Here is an 18,023-nt window from a genome sequence, read left to right on the forward strand (position 1 = left end):
TATATAAGCAAGGAGGTAGCAGTTATTTAGAGACAATGTTCATAGTCTCATTTATACATCAGGTGGACTGTAGTAGGTTCAGGCTTAGCAAAAAGAGAGTTTAGGAGGATTTCCTGTGCAATAACAGCTCCAGAACAAATTATTTTATGACTCAATTAAGTAGCGTTGACCTACTGTGTGTGTGTGTCTTCCTCTCAATTTGAGTTTTTCTAAGAGAAGCTCATGGCTATTTCAGTCCCTCAAAGATACAGAGCATGCACTAAAATTATAATCATTCATGAGCTCATTCATGAGCCTCCTGAAATCGCCGAACCTTTTAGTCATATTAAAAGCGCACGTGTGTTGAGTGTGCTTTGGCAAGAAATCCGAGGCTTTATCATCAAGTCTAAGTACTTGGAGATTGTTCGGCCTTGAGGAACGAAGGGTCTTTACCACCCCTGCTCCCCGTCTCTCTCTCTTCCCTCTCCGCTAATCTCAGGCCCCTTTGAGGGGCCACATCCAGGCCTGCCCTCCCCTTAAGGGCGTAATGCCTTCTTTATTTTCCCATCAAAACCGTTCTCCACACAGCAGCCAGAATGATCTTTTAAAAACACATGTCTGTTCTTGTCACTTCTCCACTTAAACCGCTTCCAATTATAGTAGGATAATGTTCCAAATTCCTCTCATGGCCTCCAAGGCCTTGCCTGTTTGGCCCGTGCACCGCTCTGTCCCCACTGCCTTCCCCTCTCCCGACACCCTCATCCTGACTCTCCTGCCAGAGACGCGTCTTTGTCTGCACACCACCCCTGTTCCCCCTCTACCTGGAAGGCCCTCTGACCCTTACCTCCAAGCCCTCTCAGCCTCAGATTTCACGTCCTTGCCCTGACTCCCAGATCTGAATTTGCCCCACGCTGTACCACCCAGCCACGTTTTCAGTGTACCTTTTTTACTTCTATCCCCTGGCACCACTGCACTGAGATGATTGTATGATCACATGAGAATGGCTGTCCCCATCCCTAGAAGCAAAGCCCATGGGGATCCCACTGTGAGGACCCCACTGTGCTTCTCTTTTCCCCTTGACTGATTTAGTGAATGCCTTTTTCTCTCCCTTTCCCTCTGGGCTAATCTGACTCATCTCTGTGACTGAGTGAGGGCTGCCTAAGCTATATTCCTCACCGCCCTGCTCTCACTTGAGAGAATTTGAGGGACCCTCCACAAATTGGTTGGGATCTCTGCACCTTCACAGGCCAGGAGGAGAGAGAATTTCAAAAGGAAGTTTCTGTGGGAGACTGCATTTGCTTACTTGCAGCATCATCTTACTCGGGCTTCATTCTAGAATTCTTAAGCGATTCAGGTTTGGGAAACTTCCTCCATTAGAGCTATAGTTGTGATTATTGCCCTCCAAACTACAGCTCTTGCCGGTAACTCATGAATTAAAAATGGCCGGGAGTTGGCAAACAGATTTTGCCTCCATTTAGGTATATCTATACTAGAGCTGAAGGATGAATTAAACATCACTGAAGAAGAGGCAGTAGAAGTTCTCTGTGCCTGTTAGATCGATGCTAGAGAAATCAAGAAACAAGGAAAAAGAATAAGCCGGCAGTAAGAGGTAAACTCGGTCCAGCCAGTGATCTGCTGTGAGAGAAGCAGTACATATGGCTCTAAAAGGGTAAAAAGAAAAATTCTGCATGAAGGTTTCCCTCTACAACTGCTTTACTTTTTCCCCTTCTCCTCTTCACATGTTTAAGAATTTTCTAGATCTCTGGGATTTTAGAGCAATGTGCCATGTCCGTTTTCCCACCACCTATTACACATACAGAAGTTGTGAAAGAACTCTTGCCAAGAAACTCTTGCCAAGAAAGAACTCTTGCCAAGAAAAGAGGGGGGGCCTATACTTTACCTCCCTATTCTAAGTTATTCTACCGCATAATCAGGATACTTTCAGAGAAAGTACAGGCAACCTGTTTGTCATTACATTTCATGAACTGAGCTTTAATACTTTGGGAGACCCTAGTACAGACGTAACGAATGGGACATGATGACACGACATATCCCCACACCCTTGGTAGAGTCCCCTCTATTCTTCCCCAACCCTGGACACTGCCCACCGTGAGCTGTCATCAGCATGTCCCTGTTCTGACACATGTGCATCACCCCTACCCTCAGGTGTTCACGGCAAGGCCTGTCAATCATCCTCATGGCTTCCTGTTTTGAATGTTTTTCTAGAGTTGATATCCCAGCCTAAGGATGTTATTTACGTTTTTCCTGAAACCTGAAGATCTCCTAGGTGGATGGGGTTGGTGGCAGAAGGCAGGGGACAGTTGCTGGGAAGGCTTGTACCCAAAGCTGAGGTCCGCACCTGGCTGCTGCGGAATGCGGTGACAGTTGCGTGCTGGCAGCCTAGATGCCTTGGCAGCAGCTCAGAGAACACCCGGGAAAGCCCTCAGTGTGTCAGGAAAGCCTTGACTTCCAGGGTGGGGAGTTCTGCCCCACTGGGACCCCTCCTTCTCTTGTCACAGAGGATCTAGCTGGGGTTCAGGCTGCCAGTCTTTATTCTCTGTGTGTCCTGCTTGGCAAATTGAGACTGGCCTTTAGAATATGACATATGTCTACTATGCCCCCTCCTCCAGCAGACACCACCCAACTTTTATATCTGGCTCCTAGGCTACAGCTGGGCCATGTGGAGCGATTGCACAGAGTAGAGAAAGGTACCCCCTGCTCTGGGTGGGAGCAGCCCCAGCCTGGGGCTCAAGGCTGTGCAGTAGAGCTGGATTTACCCACAGCCTCCCTCGGCCTGGTGGCTGCTCTGCCAGCCTCCCAGCCAGCCTTCCTCAGTGGCTTTGGGGGGACAGTGAAGGGGCTGAGACATGGACCAGGTTTTAACCTTCCTAAGACTGTCATCTTTTGTCTTTTCTCAGAAAACATTAGGATAGCCAGTGGCATATCTCCACCTTGATTTAAGAACAGGCTTCTGGCCTCACTAGCCTGAGGATTTCTTCCCTGCACTGACTTTGCTTTAAAAACTGGCCAATTGTAATTTAGAGATTTTTTTTTTTAAGATTTTGTTAACCCAAATCAGTTCTGGTGGCTGAAAGGCTTTCCTTACTTTTGTTCAGTTATTTCTGGGCTTTCTCTCCTGGGCTCTTCCCTTCTCTTTGGACTGTTTTGCCATGTGGGTATGAAAGTAGGCAGTGTATTATAAAATTACTTTAGAACATCTATTCTTTAAATTCTTATTTCTCCATAGCTCCCTTTAGCAGACAGGTCAGTGGATGTATTGTGGGTCTTTATATTGTGTGTGTATCAACAGCCTCAGTGATGAGAAGTCACTTAGAGAGTGTTCTTCCCTAAAGCTGGAGACTCTGCTTGGGAAATATCATCAGATATATTGGGATTAGTTTGATCAATCCTTGATTGTTTATTACTACTACAGTAATCATTTATTAAGTGCCTAATATGTGCTGGGCACTTCTCTAGATTTTATTTCTCATCCTCCCAATGGCCCTGAAAGATGGGTGATATTATCCCAGGAAACTGAGGTAAGTAACTTACTCAGGTTCACACAGGTGGCATGTGGCAGGATCAGAATTAAGACCCCTTTCTTGTGTGATTCCAGCATCTGCACGCTTTCCGTTACATCAGAGGTGCTTGGGTTTTTCCACTGAAGTTCTCTGAATGTAGAGGAAATCAATACATAACGCCTTGGGTCTAGACCCTTTGTAGCTAGAAGTAGCCAGGAGCAAGCTCAAACTTTCTTTGAAGTCGCATATGCTTTAATCTTTAAAATTTATGCAGATTTAGTTTTCTGCTCCATAATATGAAAGTAATGCTTTAAACTATTTGACATAGAATAAAATGTAAGCTCTAGGAAGAGCTCCCGTTAACCCTTGTCACATACCCTCTTGCCCTGCTGGGCGCTACACTAGGGGGATCTGCACACCTCAGTTTGAGAAGGGCAGCATTGCGCCATGATGCATCTCAGTTAAATTCTTAGTTCTACCGGTTTTGTTGATAACCCTTTCAGGTATGGAGCAGCCTGTCATTTGGCCAATCTACAACCATAGACGTCTTTCTAACAGAGAATAGAATACCTGACACTTCATAGGCAAATCCTAATTTGGTCTTTGTTGATTCTTCATGGAGATCTTTGAGTGACATCTGTCTGGCTGGAAGTTGAGGGATTATTTAATTTTGTGGTTTGTAAACTTTTCTTTTTTAGAAGCAAAAGTCATCTTTCAAATGAAATCGCTCTTAGAACTCTAAATTATATATCAGCTAAAAGTGAAGACACTCTAGTTGAAGGTTCTGCTTCCATGGTACCCTTGCCTGAGGGTCCTCCAAGGAGCCCAGGGTTCTGCAGAAATAGGTTTTAAAAACCCATTTCACCCACTCGCCACCCTCCACCTCTGGCAACCACCAATCTGTTCTCTGTATCTCTGAGTCTGAGTTTTTTATATTTACATATTTTGGATATTAACCCCTTATCAGATACATGGTTTGTAAACATTTTCTCCCATTTAGTAGGTTATTTTTTCATTTTGTTGATTGTTTCTTCTGCTGTGCAAATACTTTTCAGTTTAATGTAGTCCCACTTACTGATTTTTGCTCTGATTGCCTTTGCTTTTGCTGTCAAATCCAAAAAAAGTCACTCCAAGACCAACATCAAGGAGCCTACAGCCTATGATTTCTTCTAGGAGTTTAATGGTTTCAGGTCTTAATGTTTGAGATTTTCATCCATTTTGAGTTAATTTTTGTGTATGGTGTAAGATTGTGGTCCAGTTTCATCCTTTTGCATGTGGCCATCCAGTTTTCCCAGCACCTCCTTTGTTGTAAATTAAGTGACCATATACGTGTGGGTTTATTTCTGGGCTCTGTATTCTGTTCCATTCGTCTGTGTATCTAATACATTATTTTTAAATTCAATTCAGCAATGACATTTATGAAACAATTAGAAATTTGCACTTGACTGGATATTATGGAGATGTTGTTACTTTTCTTAGTTGTGATAGTGGTGTTATGGTTTTGTTTGGGGGAAGAAAAGAATCCTTACCTTTTAGAGATTCCTACTGAAATATTTATGGATTAAATGATATGATATGTGGAATTTACTTCAAGATAACTCTGAGAGGGGCAAGTGGATAGGACTGTAGATGAAATAACATTAGTCATGAGTTAATAATTATTGAGGATGGATGTTAAGTACGCGGTGTGGTATTCTTTCTATTTTTATGTATGTTTGAAAATGTCCATTCACATTCCCAGAGTCAACGGTAAGTGTTAATATCCTATTATGTGCAAGACAGGGTACCCTGTGTTGCAGGAGATCAATGTTTCACAAGTGCAAGAGGCCTTGTCTGCTTGTTCTCTGCAGTAAGCCCAGTGTCTAGGACACAGTCTGCACATAGTATATGCTCAGTACAAACACACGCTGAAGCCCAGCCCGCACTCTGCGCCCCAAACGGCTGCCCTGTCTTCTGTTCCCAGGAGTGGCAGCCCTGGTAACATGCTCCAACTAGGTCTGAGCCAGCCTCAGACCTAGTGCTATGGAGTTGAAGGAAGGCGGAGTCCTGTTCATTTAGGAGTCAGCAAGGTGCTTCCGTGGAGTGCATGGAAATTGACATTGAGGTGCCCGAGACAAATTGCATCCATTGCATCCAAAACAACATCTCTAAGCAAAGCAAAATTGCTCCTTTAATTTAACATGAATTATTTCTTTCAGGAGCCTGTTAATGTAGTTGCTAACAGTGACAGAAATACCTCAAAAGGCTGTAGCGGGTCATAGAACCTTCTTAGGACATAACCTAGCCCATCTGCTCTCTCTGAGCCTGTTTTGTTCCGAGTCCAGCATAATATCACGCCCAGAAGTGTGCTTTGATCAGTGCTTTCTCATGAGGAAGAAAAGTAGACAGTATCATAAGAAAGTGGAAAAGCAGAATCGGGGAATTATCAAAGGAAATTTCAGGAATGCAGGGTGATGGATTGGTCCCATGTGTACGTTGGAGTGATTAGTTAACTCAGAGGCAGAGAAAAATCATGATTTTAAATGTTTGCATGCAGGTGTTAGTATAGTTGCCTCAGAACGAGAAGAAAAAAGGATTTTAAAAAAAGCTAGTCACATCTTGACTAGAAGAAGGCTCTTTTGAGAACTCTTCAATGTTACTTTACAAACACCATTCAAATCTACCAAATGGGCCAGATGGCTGCTCCAATACTGCGTGCTGCTGGCTGCCCACTGCTACAGACGAAGTCTTTTCTGCTGACGTTTGTGTAACCCACAAGCACGTTATAGTGTTGATTCCTTTGGTGCTGTTTAACATTTATGTGTCATCATAATTATACACCATAAATATACATGACACCATGCAATAAATAAAATTGCCCAGCTTTTCACTCTGAAAGGGGAGGAGGCTGTACTTATTACCTGAGAAGAGACGATGTCTTACACTCACTTTCCATTCTTCATAAATGTCACTCCTCTCTTGTTGGGTGCTCTACCTACACGCTTTATGCTCACCAAGCCTTATCCCTTCAAAACAGCACAGACTCCCAAGGCTAATATGTATCGCTGAGCCCCAGGTTTTAAAGCAGGCCTGGACCAAAAGTTAGGGGGAGACAATTCAGGGGAATCCACATAGTTCTAAATGAAGCCAAACTATTGTATTTGACAACAAATCGAAAGTTCTTTGGAGGTCACATAACGGGCAGGTGTACAGTGTAAAAGGAAGTTGGTAAATGGCGATGAATCAGCTTCTTTCAAAACAGACATTTTCTAGAGATGCATTTCTTTTTGCTTTGAAAGACAGCTGATTCAGTGCTATTCACCTGTTAAGAAGGCGGCACTTTTATTTGTATCTGCGTCTGCAAAAACCAAATGTCTTTTCCCTCCTCAAAAACCTGAGCGTGTGTTTGAGAGCATGAGAGGCTTGGCGAGAGGTGGAGGGGAGGGTAAGAGCCCGCACCGTTTGGTTAATCGGCCGCAAATACATGGAGGAACGGGCTGTGATAGAACTCCCTCCCCAACAGGGGCTCTTTCAGTCTCATCCGGGAAGACCTCTTTAGAACACAGCATTTTTATTTTAGGCCCCAGAGCCCAGACAGCACGCTCCGTGGCTCTATAAATACAAGACTCAGATGCTTCCTGACACCCAGCGTTACTGCTTCTTAACATGTAAATACGTGAATGTTCAAAGTGAGTAAATATCCGTACACTGAGTTTACAATCTTGTCTTTCAGAAGTATCGACAGTACATGGCAGGACTTCTGGCTCCTCCTTATGGTGTTATGGAAACAGGCTCTAACAATGACAGTAAGTGAAAAACATGAACATTTTGTATATAAAAGTCTGTTGTGCGGCATGTGTTTTCATGTGACACAAAAATACTTCCTACACCAGCTTGACAGTAAGTCTCCAGACTCTCTTGTGGATAAACAGACCCACCAGCCCACACTTGAGTTATTTTAAAAAATTGTTCCTATAGTATAATTTCGTGGTCTTAGCTGATAGAGGGAGGTATGCTCTGGTACTAGTCGGAACTTCAGCATGCTTTCCCAAAATACCTTCATTTTAAAGTGTTGTTTCTGGGCTCTTTTAAAAATGGGGTTCAAGAGCTGTGTTCGTCGTAGACACCTGAGGGCCACACCTCTTGCTTACTTTGATGCTACTGATCAAGGAGAGAAGCAGCGGGATTCATTCTTTCTTCTTCTTAAATCGTGGCCTCTTCCAATTCCAGGCCTTCAGCCAGTTGAGTCTCTGGCTGATCATAAAAGAAAGGAAGTTTTTCTCTGTGATGCTCTTTTCTAATGGGTGCGCACTAGACTCGAAGAAATCCTGTGTCCTGAGTCTGTTTATCTGTTCATGCATGTCAGAAGCATCTTTTTAGCACTCGATACCATCCCTGGGAGTTGCTCGTTGAGGCTCTGGGTCCCCGTACTTGGCTCTTGTCCGTATATGTGTTACGAGGCAGCGAGCCCTGGGGTTTCTGAAGCTGTGGCACTTCAACACTGACACGCTGATGGATCGAGCAGTACTTCCACTCCAAGCCTCTTCAGAGCCAGAGCCACCCTTCCCATCCTCTTCCTACCTCCTTGAATTCCCACTCTCATTCTCACGCTCAGACTTGTCACTCTCTACAGGTGACCCTCCTTCCCGCCTGACCAGGATCTTAAGTGAGCTTCTGTCCCCTCTGTTTCCCAGTTTCTGGGCAGCCTGTGTCCTCTCTTTCTCTGTTTCTCTTCTGTCCTTGGAGAGGTGGGTGTTGGAGGGCAGATCTTTCTTTCCTTTCATTTCTTCCCCTGTTCTTGATTTTTCTCCCCTGGCTGATCTAGGGATGACCAGTAACTGAGCTGGAAATCCCAGCTGTGCTGTCTCCTAGCTGTGTGACTTCCGTTAAGGCACTTAGTGTCTCTGTGCCTCGGTTTCCTCATAGGATTGTTGTGAGGATTAAATGAAGCAAAACGTGTCAAATGTTTAGAAGCAAATGTGCCGGGCGTATAAGAAGCACCCAAGTGATGTGAGCTATTATTTCCTCACCACCAGTTACTCTTTAACCCCTCACAGTCCTCCTTCTGCCGTATACTTCTTGACTCAAGCCATCTGAATTCTCCAGTGACCAACCAATAGCCAGCCTCAGTCATTACTATTACACACTCTCTGTGACTGGGTAAGATTTTCCATGTTCGGACTCCATCCTCCCTTGGGTCCCCGCCTCCACTGCATTATCCTGGTTTTCTTGTATCTCTCTGGCCCCTTGTATTCTTTCATGGGTATTCTTCCCCTCAGCTGGAAGTCTAGACAGCCTTGGCTGTTTTTCTCTTTTTTCCTCTATACTGACCGCTCCACCGTTGCATCCTTTCTTGCAACTGATACAAATCTGTTTGAGTCTTACAAAGGGCAGCCTAACTTTCCAAGTGACTACTGATCCGATTCTCTTTCCACCCGGATGTCCTCCTGGTCTCATGCACTCAAAATATCAGTAACGGAATACATCGTGATTCCCACAAACCATCCTTCCTCCTGAAAGTGTATTTCCATTCATAACTCCACTGTCCTCCCATACCAGGTACTAAACCTCCACTGTTTCGGGGTCCTCTTTTCTCTCACCTCCACCCCCCTGAAGTTAATCACTTGTCCATCCCTTGTTCCTTCCTCTGTAGTGTTCATATTCTTTCCTTTCTCTCCCCTCTGCAGCCCCCTGGCTGAGGGCCTCATCACCCTTGACCTGAGAGCAAAGATGGCTCAGCTGGCTTTGAACCTTCATTATTTCACTCTTGGTGTACCCTACACCTGACTTACACAGAACTTCTTAAATTTACTTTGTATTATGAGAAATTTCAAGCATACAGAATGATACAGTTAATACCTGTATTGTCATCACTTTAATTAATATTAAACTTTAATGCTTAAATAAGATTAGTAATAATTTGATAGGTATTTTCATCTTATTATTTTGCCATATTTCCTTCTTCTAATCACATATATACATTTCACCCCAAATACTTCAGCAGGCATTTTTGAAAATACAGACTTTTCCATGCAAAAACCACACCATTATCATACCTAATTACTGGTATGATTTTCCTTAATAATATCCACCACTCAGTCCAAGTCCGAATTTCCCCAACTGAATGTCTTTGTAGTTAATCGTTCAAACTGGGCTTCCATGAAGGACCGTGCCATTGCCTCTGGTTTTTATGTCTTAGGTGTCTTTTAATTTTGAAAAGTCCCTTCCCTCCTTTTTCTTGATCATACCACTCTGTTGCTCAGAACCTTTAATGATGGTCCATGGCCAGGCATACAAGGTGAAATTCCAAGACTGCTAATGCCTTAGCCCAACTTGCAAGTTCCTGCATGGCCTGAGAGCACCTTTTCAGTATTATTTCTCTACAGATACCCTAATTTCTATCCACTCTGATATGATGGTTTGTACAACTGTGTGTTTATCTTAATAAACCTCCTAGAAAGTAAGCTTCTGTTACAACCCTGTATCTCCTCATTAGTCAACTCTAGTCCTTTCAAGTGGTCGTTGGATGGATGGATAAATGGATGGATGAACTCAAGACGAATTTCGGAGTGCTGACATTGGGCCACGCTTACTCTTTCTGGCAGATCGGAGAAGTGATGGCAAACATGTTCATTAATACTCTGCTTGAGAGGACAACCCTCTCTGTCCCCTTGTTTCCTGCCTGAGCTGTTATGTCCCGATACTATCCCAGGTTGGGGGTCAAAGTTTAATTAGGGTACGTTTCCTAATAATCTATTCTTCTCTTACCCCTCCTGCTTGCTGCTGGCTATTAGGATGGGCACTCGGTGCTTTTAATGCCAATATTTTAAGTCCTGTGTGGCCCCTTATTAAACACATAAAGTCCTGCTCACTCAGAATTTGGATGTACTGTATTTTTGCATTGCAAACCCCCTCACACCACCCCAGTAGTTCTAAGCTAGGTGCAAGCCACACATAAAAACCACCTGGACTTCTGTCGCTTCAGTATAAGGCCGCTTGTTCTCACTCGTACTGGGGCCAGTAAGCTCTGCTGGGGCTGGTGACCTTCCAGTATGGCCACCCTTACCATGGCAGAATAGCAGACCCAAAGGAAGTGCAAAGGACCAGTGCCAGCCTGGACCAAGTGCTCATGAAATGTGTGTAAATGAGTGAATGGACAAATGATTAACTTATTTGCTAAGAAAATTGAGACACCCCTGCAAACAGCCATCGCCTGCTGGGACCTGACTTGGAAGCAGCAGCGGTTTGCTTTGCCCAAAATAAAAGTTGTGTGTTAGTAGTCTTTCCGTGCGACCTGCCCCCAGGTTCAAATCCCTGGAGCGGTGTCAAGGGGGTTTGCCTTGGAAAAATACAATCCGTGCAACTTAAGGGTTGACGTGTTGGTCTAAAATTCTGAGTGTTCTGGTGCCCAAGACAGAGTAACTGCTCTGAGACGGTTGCTCGCATGGTGTAAAATAAGCAGGGCTGGATTTTCACCTCTAGGAGAGCAAAGCGTACGGTAGAAAAGCAAAATAAGTATGAGATTTTATTGTCTGGCACACAGCCCTGCTCCTGATTCATTGATTTATTTATGTTACAGATTTTGGTAGGTGCTGCTGTGTTTCTAAGCAGCATTATGTACGTTTTTACGGAAAGACAAATTGGAAACACCGCAATGTAACCTGGTTTGATTCAGCAGGGGATTTCATTGCCATTTTGCAAGTTGATCTTACAGCTCATGCTCTTTCTCTCTCTCTTGCCTCTTCTAGGGATTCCTGACAAGGAGAACGTGAGTAGCTACTCTGTCTCTGCCTAATTTCTAGAAACTGTCATAAGGTAAAAAAATAATTGTGGTAACGCTACCATCAAAGAGAGCTCTTTATCCACATTCAACAGGGCAGTAAATATTTTTCTAATCTTATTCTGGCATCTTTGGTGAGTCACTTTGAAATATGAAGGGGAGAAGGTTGATTGCTCTGACGTGGTCATCACATGTCCTTGATGTTAACTAGTCCGAAGAAAGGTTATTCTAGGGACAAACAGTATAATTGATAAGTGTTTTCTTTTTCCCGTGATGCATACGTGGCAGTAGAGAAAACCACTAGTTTAACGGCACATAGAAAATTAGCTGTTTTTCCTTAGGAGGAATACAAAATAGGAGATTTCAGGCCAGTTGATTTTATAATTGTATCCAAGTGCATTTAGAAGTCAGTATTTCTCTTTGAAGTCGAAAATAATGAATTGCTCTATTTGGTCAGGGCAAACAGGTAAGAGTAGGTGCTTTAGGATAAACCTGTCACCAAGAACCAGTGCCAGTAGGTGCTTTAGGATAAACCTGTCACCAAGAACCAGTGCCAAGTACTCCTTCTAAGGCTGGTAGTGGTGTAGTGGCATTGTCTTTGCATGCAAATAATAATGATATTAACTGGAATCTAAATTTAGACAACAGCATGGAAGGGTTAATACGGAAGTGTGTAGGGATTAATCTGAAGTGGTGCTTGGTGGCTCTCAATTGTATTGACCTGTCATTGTGTTCCTCAGTTGCTGTACCCAAGTGACAGTGTTACAGAACTGTCTCCCTTTTCTGTCCTTTCCCTGCTATTTCGGGGCCGGTGTCTGTGGTAATTTCAGACTATTTCTGTATTGCTTTTCAGAGGTCTGACTCTAGCTTTCTTTAGGTCCTCCTGCTTTCATAATGTTGGTTTTAAAGGGCTGGTTGGGAATTCTGGTCCACTGCTATACCACTACAAATTTGGGTTCAAGACCTAGCAGTGTCACTTGAAATGTCACACCAAATCCTCATTGACTTGGTTCAGCAAAGGACTTCAGTTCCTAGCTGTGGGACTTTGCGCAAGCCACTTGACTTCTCTAAACATCCCTGGCTCGTCTTTAAAATGTGGGTGTTGATTGTGACTACCTTAAGAGGCCATCGTGAGTACTGAGTGAGATAATCTGTGGAAAGCATGGAGAGTCATACAATAGAGCTCAGTAAAGGTGAGGACTGTTGCAATAATTATTATTTTATCAAGTCTTGTATCATTTTCTAGCTGTCTTTTCTCCTCTGAAAAATGCCCTACCCCTTATAAAGTAACTGTCCTTTTACATTTTATGGCTCTCCTTAACCTTGAAGGACATTTGATCTGGTCCAAAAGCATCTATAGAGACATTTGGTCCATGCCAAAAGGTCCTTGATATTTGTCCTGTCCAAAACCATTTGTCATGGACCAAATATGCTTATGAACTTCTTGGATACAACCAAATTTCAAGGACCTTTTGATGTGGACCAGATATCCAATGGACGTTTTGGACATGATCAAATGTCTACTAACCCTCCTTAAGATGTGTTTGTTCAGTGAACCTTTGTAATGGTATTTTGCTATTTAAAAAATGTATCTTTGTATGTTGAGTAAAGCTGTAGATGATCAGGTTCGTGGAGAGTCTAAAACCATAGGCTTTAGATGCTAAAGTAACTGATCTTAGCACCATTTTGGACATGGATGTCCCAAAGCACGCTGTAACAAATAATACATGGATCATTAGCCAAATAAAGATGATAAAAGGGCCTGGTGCTTCCTCATCAGGGGACTGTCAGTGGTGTGGAGAGCACACACAGAATGGCCAGGCCCCAGGAGGTCTCAAATGTTCTAAGCTTCAAAAGGATGCTCTGTCTCTCTTAGGCGCCTGGTGACCTTTAGGTTGGACCTCCCCACAGTAGAACGACAGATACAACGTTCTAATCAGAAAGCCTGCCAGCTGTCATGTAGCTCACTTCATGACAAAAGAGGAGTTTGAAGTTTGCAGAAAGTCAGATACAATGAATTTAACAGCGTCTTGCCCTCAGAGATTTAGGGGGCTGGCCAGCCTGTCTCCCCAATAACTAGTCATAGTATATACTTACTTGTATTCGTTTGGGTCATTCTATGTCAAACTCACTAGCAAGAGGAAGCATACTTTTCCTCTGTCAGCAAGTAGAGTGGATACAACGTCACCACATGCTATTAGGAAAGCTCTCCAATGCCATCAGTCAAAATAAAGCAAATGAGATGAAAGACATTCATGAGTAGAGTTGAAGCTCTAGAAAGATAAAAAGCCTAAGAGCCTTAAAGTGGTGTTAATGTTAATTGAATTTTTTCCTTTGTAAGAGACAAGTTGGGGACTTCCCTGGTGGCGCAGTGGTTAAGAATCCGCCTGCCAATGCAGGGGACATGGGTTCGAGCCCTGGTCCAGGACGATCCCACATGCCGCGGAGCGGCTGAGCCCACGTGTCACAATTACTGAGCCTGCGCTCTAGAGCCCGTGAGCCACAACTACTGAGCCTGCGTGTCACAACTACTGAAGCCCATGCACCTAGAGCCCGTGCTCCACAACAAGAGGAGCTACTGCAATGAGAAGCCTGCGCACCGCAACAAAGAGTAGCCCCCGCTCGCTGCAACTAGAGAAAGCCTGCGTGCAGCAATGAAGACCCAACACAGCCAAAAATAAATAAGTAAAATAAATAAATATATTTAAAAAAAAACAAAAGCAAAAACAAGCAATACAGAAATGTCTTACTTTAAAAAGAAAAAGAGAGACAAGTTGTGTTAGGATGATTTCTTTCATCCTTTACCTTCTTTAACTACATGCTGGGCAATATTATATTCCCTTTATGTTTCTCTAAATAGCAATAATATGCCTGTGGACTGAAACAAAAGCACTTAGACTATTGTCTCAGTGTCCAAACAGATTCTTTATGGAAAGAATAAATTCTTTTTTCTAGCTCTACTCCTGATTTTGTTAATCACCATGTTTAGCTTTCAATCAAATATGCAAACGTCAGTAAATGGTGTTTTTAGCTGCCTTGCCAGCTATATTTTATTTCCAGACCGAGCCTTACCTTTCATAAAAAGAACTTTCTTTTCATAAATTGCACTTCCATAGAAACAAATAGGTTGGCAGTTAACTTGCTGGATTATTTTGTCTACTACTTATTATAATTCATAGGGACATCATTCAACTTTAGATGACACAGGTTACTGGAACCTGTAAAATAATTGATAAAAGTGTTAGAAAAATTAACATTGAACCAATAAAGCAAGAAGACCGTTTTGTCAAGGTTGCAGTTGTTTGGGCTTGTTGGTTTTATAGATTCTTCTCTTTGATCTGTTTAAATTTTATTTTATTTTTCTGTCTCCGATCAGTGGCATACCTGACTGACCATGTTTAACACAGAACATAAAAATCGCAATGAAAAGGACGCTTTCTAGTTGAATGTCACGGTTGCCCTTTGACGGAATGAGCTTGTCTATGATATTTTGCTGCGTAGATAGACTTTGTTGCTTGCCGTGCTCCATTCTTTTGAGAGGCAACTGCTAAGGAGTTTTGTAGTTTTAGAAGTTTATACGTTTCTTCCTCAGTGTGGAAGGAGCCAGAAAATAGACTCAGGGAGATAGCAAAAGAATCCCATTCTCTGATTTACAAACATCTTGTTTCCAAAAGGGTCATTTGAGGTCTTCATCTTTTAGGCAGTGATAACGTTGACACAGTGTGCTTAGTAAGCTTCTTGTGAAATACGCAAGGATACGTCCCCAGTGTAAAGGACTGTCAACTCAGAGCCCAGAGGTTTCCCAAGCACTGGAAGAGCTGATGCTAGATGCTAATAACAAGCAAGACTGGGGGTTTTGTGAAGCTAGTTGGTTGGTCTCCTTTTAAGAAGATTACTTAAATCTTCCCAAACTTTTAAAAAATCATGGGTTATTTATATGAAGAATAATTTTTGGAAATTATTATAAAGACATAAGGTTTTAAATGGCAAATGGTAAGGACATGGTTTACAGGCTTTGTGAAAATTCTCATTAAGGAGAGAGCAATAATAAGTAATTACTAGGGTCAATAGGTTAGCAATTTTAGGAATTTTTAGGGACTATAGTACCATTTATCCCTATTGTTGCTCTTTTTCAAGGTTAGAGAAAACAGATTAGAATATTTTCCACCAATTAAATGATGATGTCTTATTTTACCATTGTAGATTGGCTATGATTCTGGGTCAGATGAAGAAAAAGGAAATTGTGTGTCCTTATAGAGACTTAAAATATTAAAAAAAAAAAAAAACCTAGAAAACTCCATAAAACTCGGTAAAACCTTTCAACTCCAGCTTTCAAATTGAATTCAAACCAACAGTTTATGTTGGAACACAGTTTTTAAAATCCTACTTTAAAACGTGACTGGTAGGCATCCAGAGCTGATTGGGACATCCTGGCCAGAGTTCACAGCTTTACCCCAGCAGCCATTTCCCTCTGGTCTAGGGTGAGAATGTTTTAACCAGCACCGTCACCACACCGAAGCAACACACATGTGACTGGCTGAGGGTACGAAGCTCTACACAGGAGAGCAAACCAACCAAACGCTTGAAGGCAGAAAATCCTGAGCTGCTCGTTTTCATTTGAAGGACAAGTTGCTTATCACCCAAGAGAAGATTAGATTTAGCAGTGTTGCTGGCCCGAAATTACGCGTTTGTAGCGTGTAAATACTCATTCCTTAGCTGGCCTATAAGAATGTGTAGCTCAGCAAGCCAAGACTGACTTTGCCCCACCTCCCGGGAAAAAACAGCCTGTTAATGCCGATGGTGCCAAGGACAACTTCAACTCTTGGTCTCTGAAGAAATGTTTGTTTTTATGTTTGTGAATTATGCATTTTATGGGGCAAGAGGCCCTTGCTGAATTTCTTTCTGCTTTTTATTCCATCCCTTCCTCTCCTCATATAAAAGCTGGCCTGTGCCATCTCTCTCTAGCTTCTGCAGTGGCATACTGATTGAATTTTTTTTCTCTCTTTTAAAAATTTTATTGGAGCGTAGTTGATTTACAAAGCTGTGTTAGTTTCAGGTGTACAGCAAAGTGACTCAGTTATAAATATACATATATTCATTCTTGTTTAGATTCTTCTATCGGTTATCACTGAATATTGAGTAGAGCTCCCTGTGCGATACAGTAGGTCCTTGTTGGTTATCTGTCTTATATATAGTAGTGTGTGTACGTTCATCCCAAGCCCCTGATTTATCCCTCCCCGCCACGTTCCCCCTCTGGTAACCTTAAGTTTGTTTTTTATATCTGTAAGTCTGTTTCTGTTTCTGATTGAATTTTTACGATGATGTGTGCTTGACCTTCATCTACATAGTAAATAGTAAGTGCAGGGAACTCTCTGAACATCTGACCTTCTGTTGTCAATTATGCCATGTGTTTGTTGCCTCTGAATGTTCTTCGGCAGTGTTCGCAGGCCCCGCAAGCCATGAGTTTGCTTGACGAAAGGGCACCTATCGGGGTGTATTGGGGTGGTGGTTCGCAAATATATTTTAGAGTTATTTTTATAATATTACAAATTATATTTGGTGACTGATTCAGTGTTCTAATGTTGGTGACTGATTCAGTGTTCTAATGTCGGTGTCTCTACATTTTTAGGAGGAGAGCCTTTGAGTATTGCTGCCATGCTGATCTAGGGCTGCCGCTGAGTTAACCACATAACCTTGCTTTGAATATGTTCTCAGTGTTTTCTGTAGTCAGAATTTGACTTGGGCAAGATATCACAGAGAACCTGGGTAGTGTTTAATGGTTAAAAATAATAATCATAAAAGAAATGATATTCCCCAGTCTCTCTAGCCAGCAGCCTCTCCCTGCTCTCACTTTAACAAATGCCACGGCCTTGAGGTGAGGCTGTTCACTATTGGCATTCCTGCTGAGAATTAGTTCCACTCTCAGCAGGGCCAGGAACTTAATGTCATGTTGATAGTAAGACACTACACTGCTGATTCCAGAGTTATGGGAGAGTACACTGCTGTCTTCAGAAATATTTTGTTCTGTGCTGCAGGCAATTATGTTCATCACCAGTCACTTGGCGCTGCTAGCATGTTATCTTGATTGACTGTAGGAATAAAATATATAGTATCGTTTATGTTTGATGTGTTTGAATGTTTATTGTCCTTGTTTTGACAAATTGAAACCAAATTATTTGCAAAATACATCTTAGGTTTAGGAGAGAAAATTGTAGTGTTCTTAGACTGGATAAATTAATCCAGTGATTACATGTCATTTAGGATTTGGATTCTTTTCTAATAATTCGGTGTCAAGACCGCCCTGAGTCCATAGATATTAAAATATTCTATAGTTGTTCTCTTTACCTTTCGGTAAAATTACATTATAGATAGATGCACATATACACACCCATGTGTACATGTATGGACACATGCAGATGTATATATAAATTTATATTTAACCATTTTCATTCTTTAGAATTTCCAGAAAAGAAAATCGTAACACCAACTTTTCGTAATATGATCAGGCTTTATTCAGAATTCTTATTGCCAGTTTTTATAAATGTTCAAGTTCTCTCCAGCTTTGTTTTATTTTCTGTTTTCCTTCAGTCAAAGAATGATTCAGAAGTACCCATAGAATGTGCTGTCTAGTTGCTTGAAAACCTTTAATCGAATGCATATGTATTGATGGATCCCAGGCGCCACGTGGAACCATGAAAATAGTGTAGCACCTTCAGGGAGTTGCAGCCGGGGATGGAAGCAGACGTGTGAACACAAGCCAGCAC

General features: G+C 42.4%; 1 protein-coding gene across 9 annotated transcripts in view; it reads left to right on the forward strand.

The window, feature by feature from the left end:
* RAPGEF4 (Rap guanine nucleotide exchange factor 4) overlaps positions 1 to 18,023 on the forward strand; it is a 321,867-nt gene that overhangs the window by 175,186 nt on the left and 128,658 nt on the right. For 8 of the 9 annotated variants that reach the window (XM_065880400.1, XM_065880401.1, XM_065880405.1 and 5 more), the window contains 2 exons: positions 7,213 to 7,285; positions 11,228 to 11,247. The exons of the other annotated variant lie outside the window; for it this stretch is intronic. In XM_065880400.1, coding sequence (XP_065736472.1) covers positions 7,213 to 7,285; positions 11,228 to 11,247 — 93 coding nt within the window. The remainder of the gene's footprint in view (positions 1 to 7,212; positions 7,286 to 11,227; positions 11,248 to 18,023) is intronic. 9 annotated transcript variants of the gene reach the window in all.

This window comes from Phocoena phocoena, chromosome 7 (assembly GCF_963924675.1).
Source record: "Phocoena phocoena chromosome 7, mPhoPho1.1, whole genome shotgun sequence".
Taxonomy (NCBI): domain Eukaryota; kingdom Metazoa; phylum Chordata; class Mammalia; order Artiodactyla; family Phocoenidae; genus Phocoena; species Phocoena phocoena.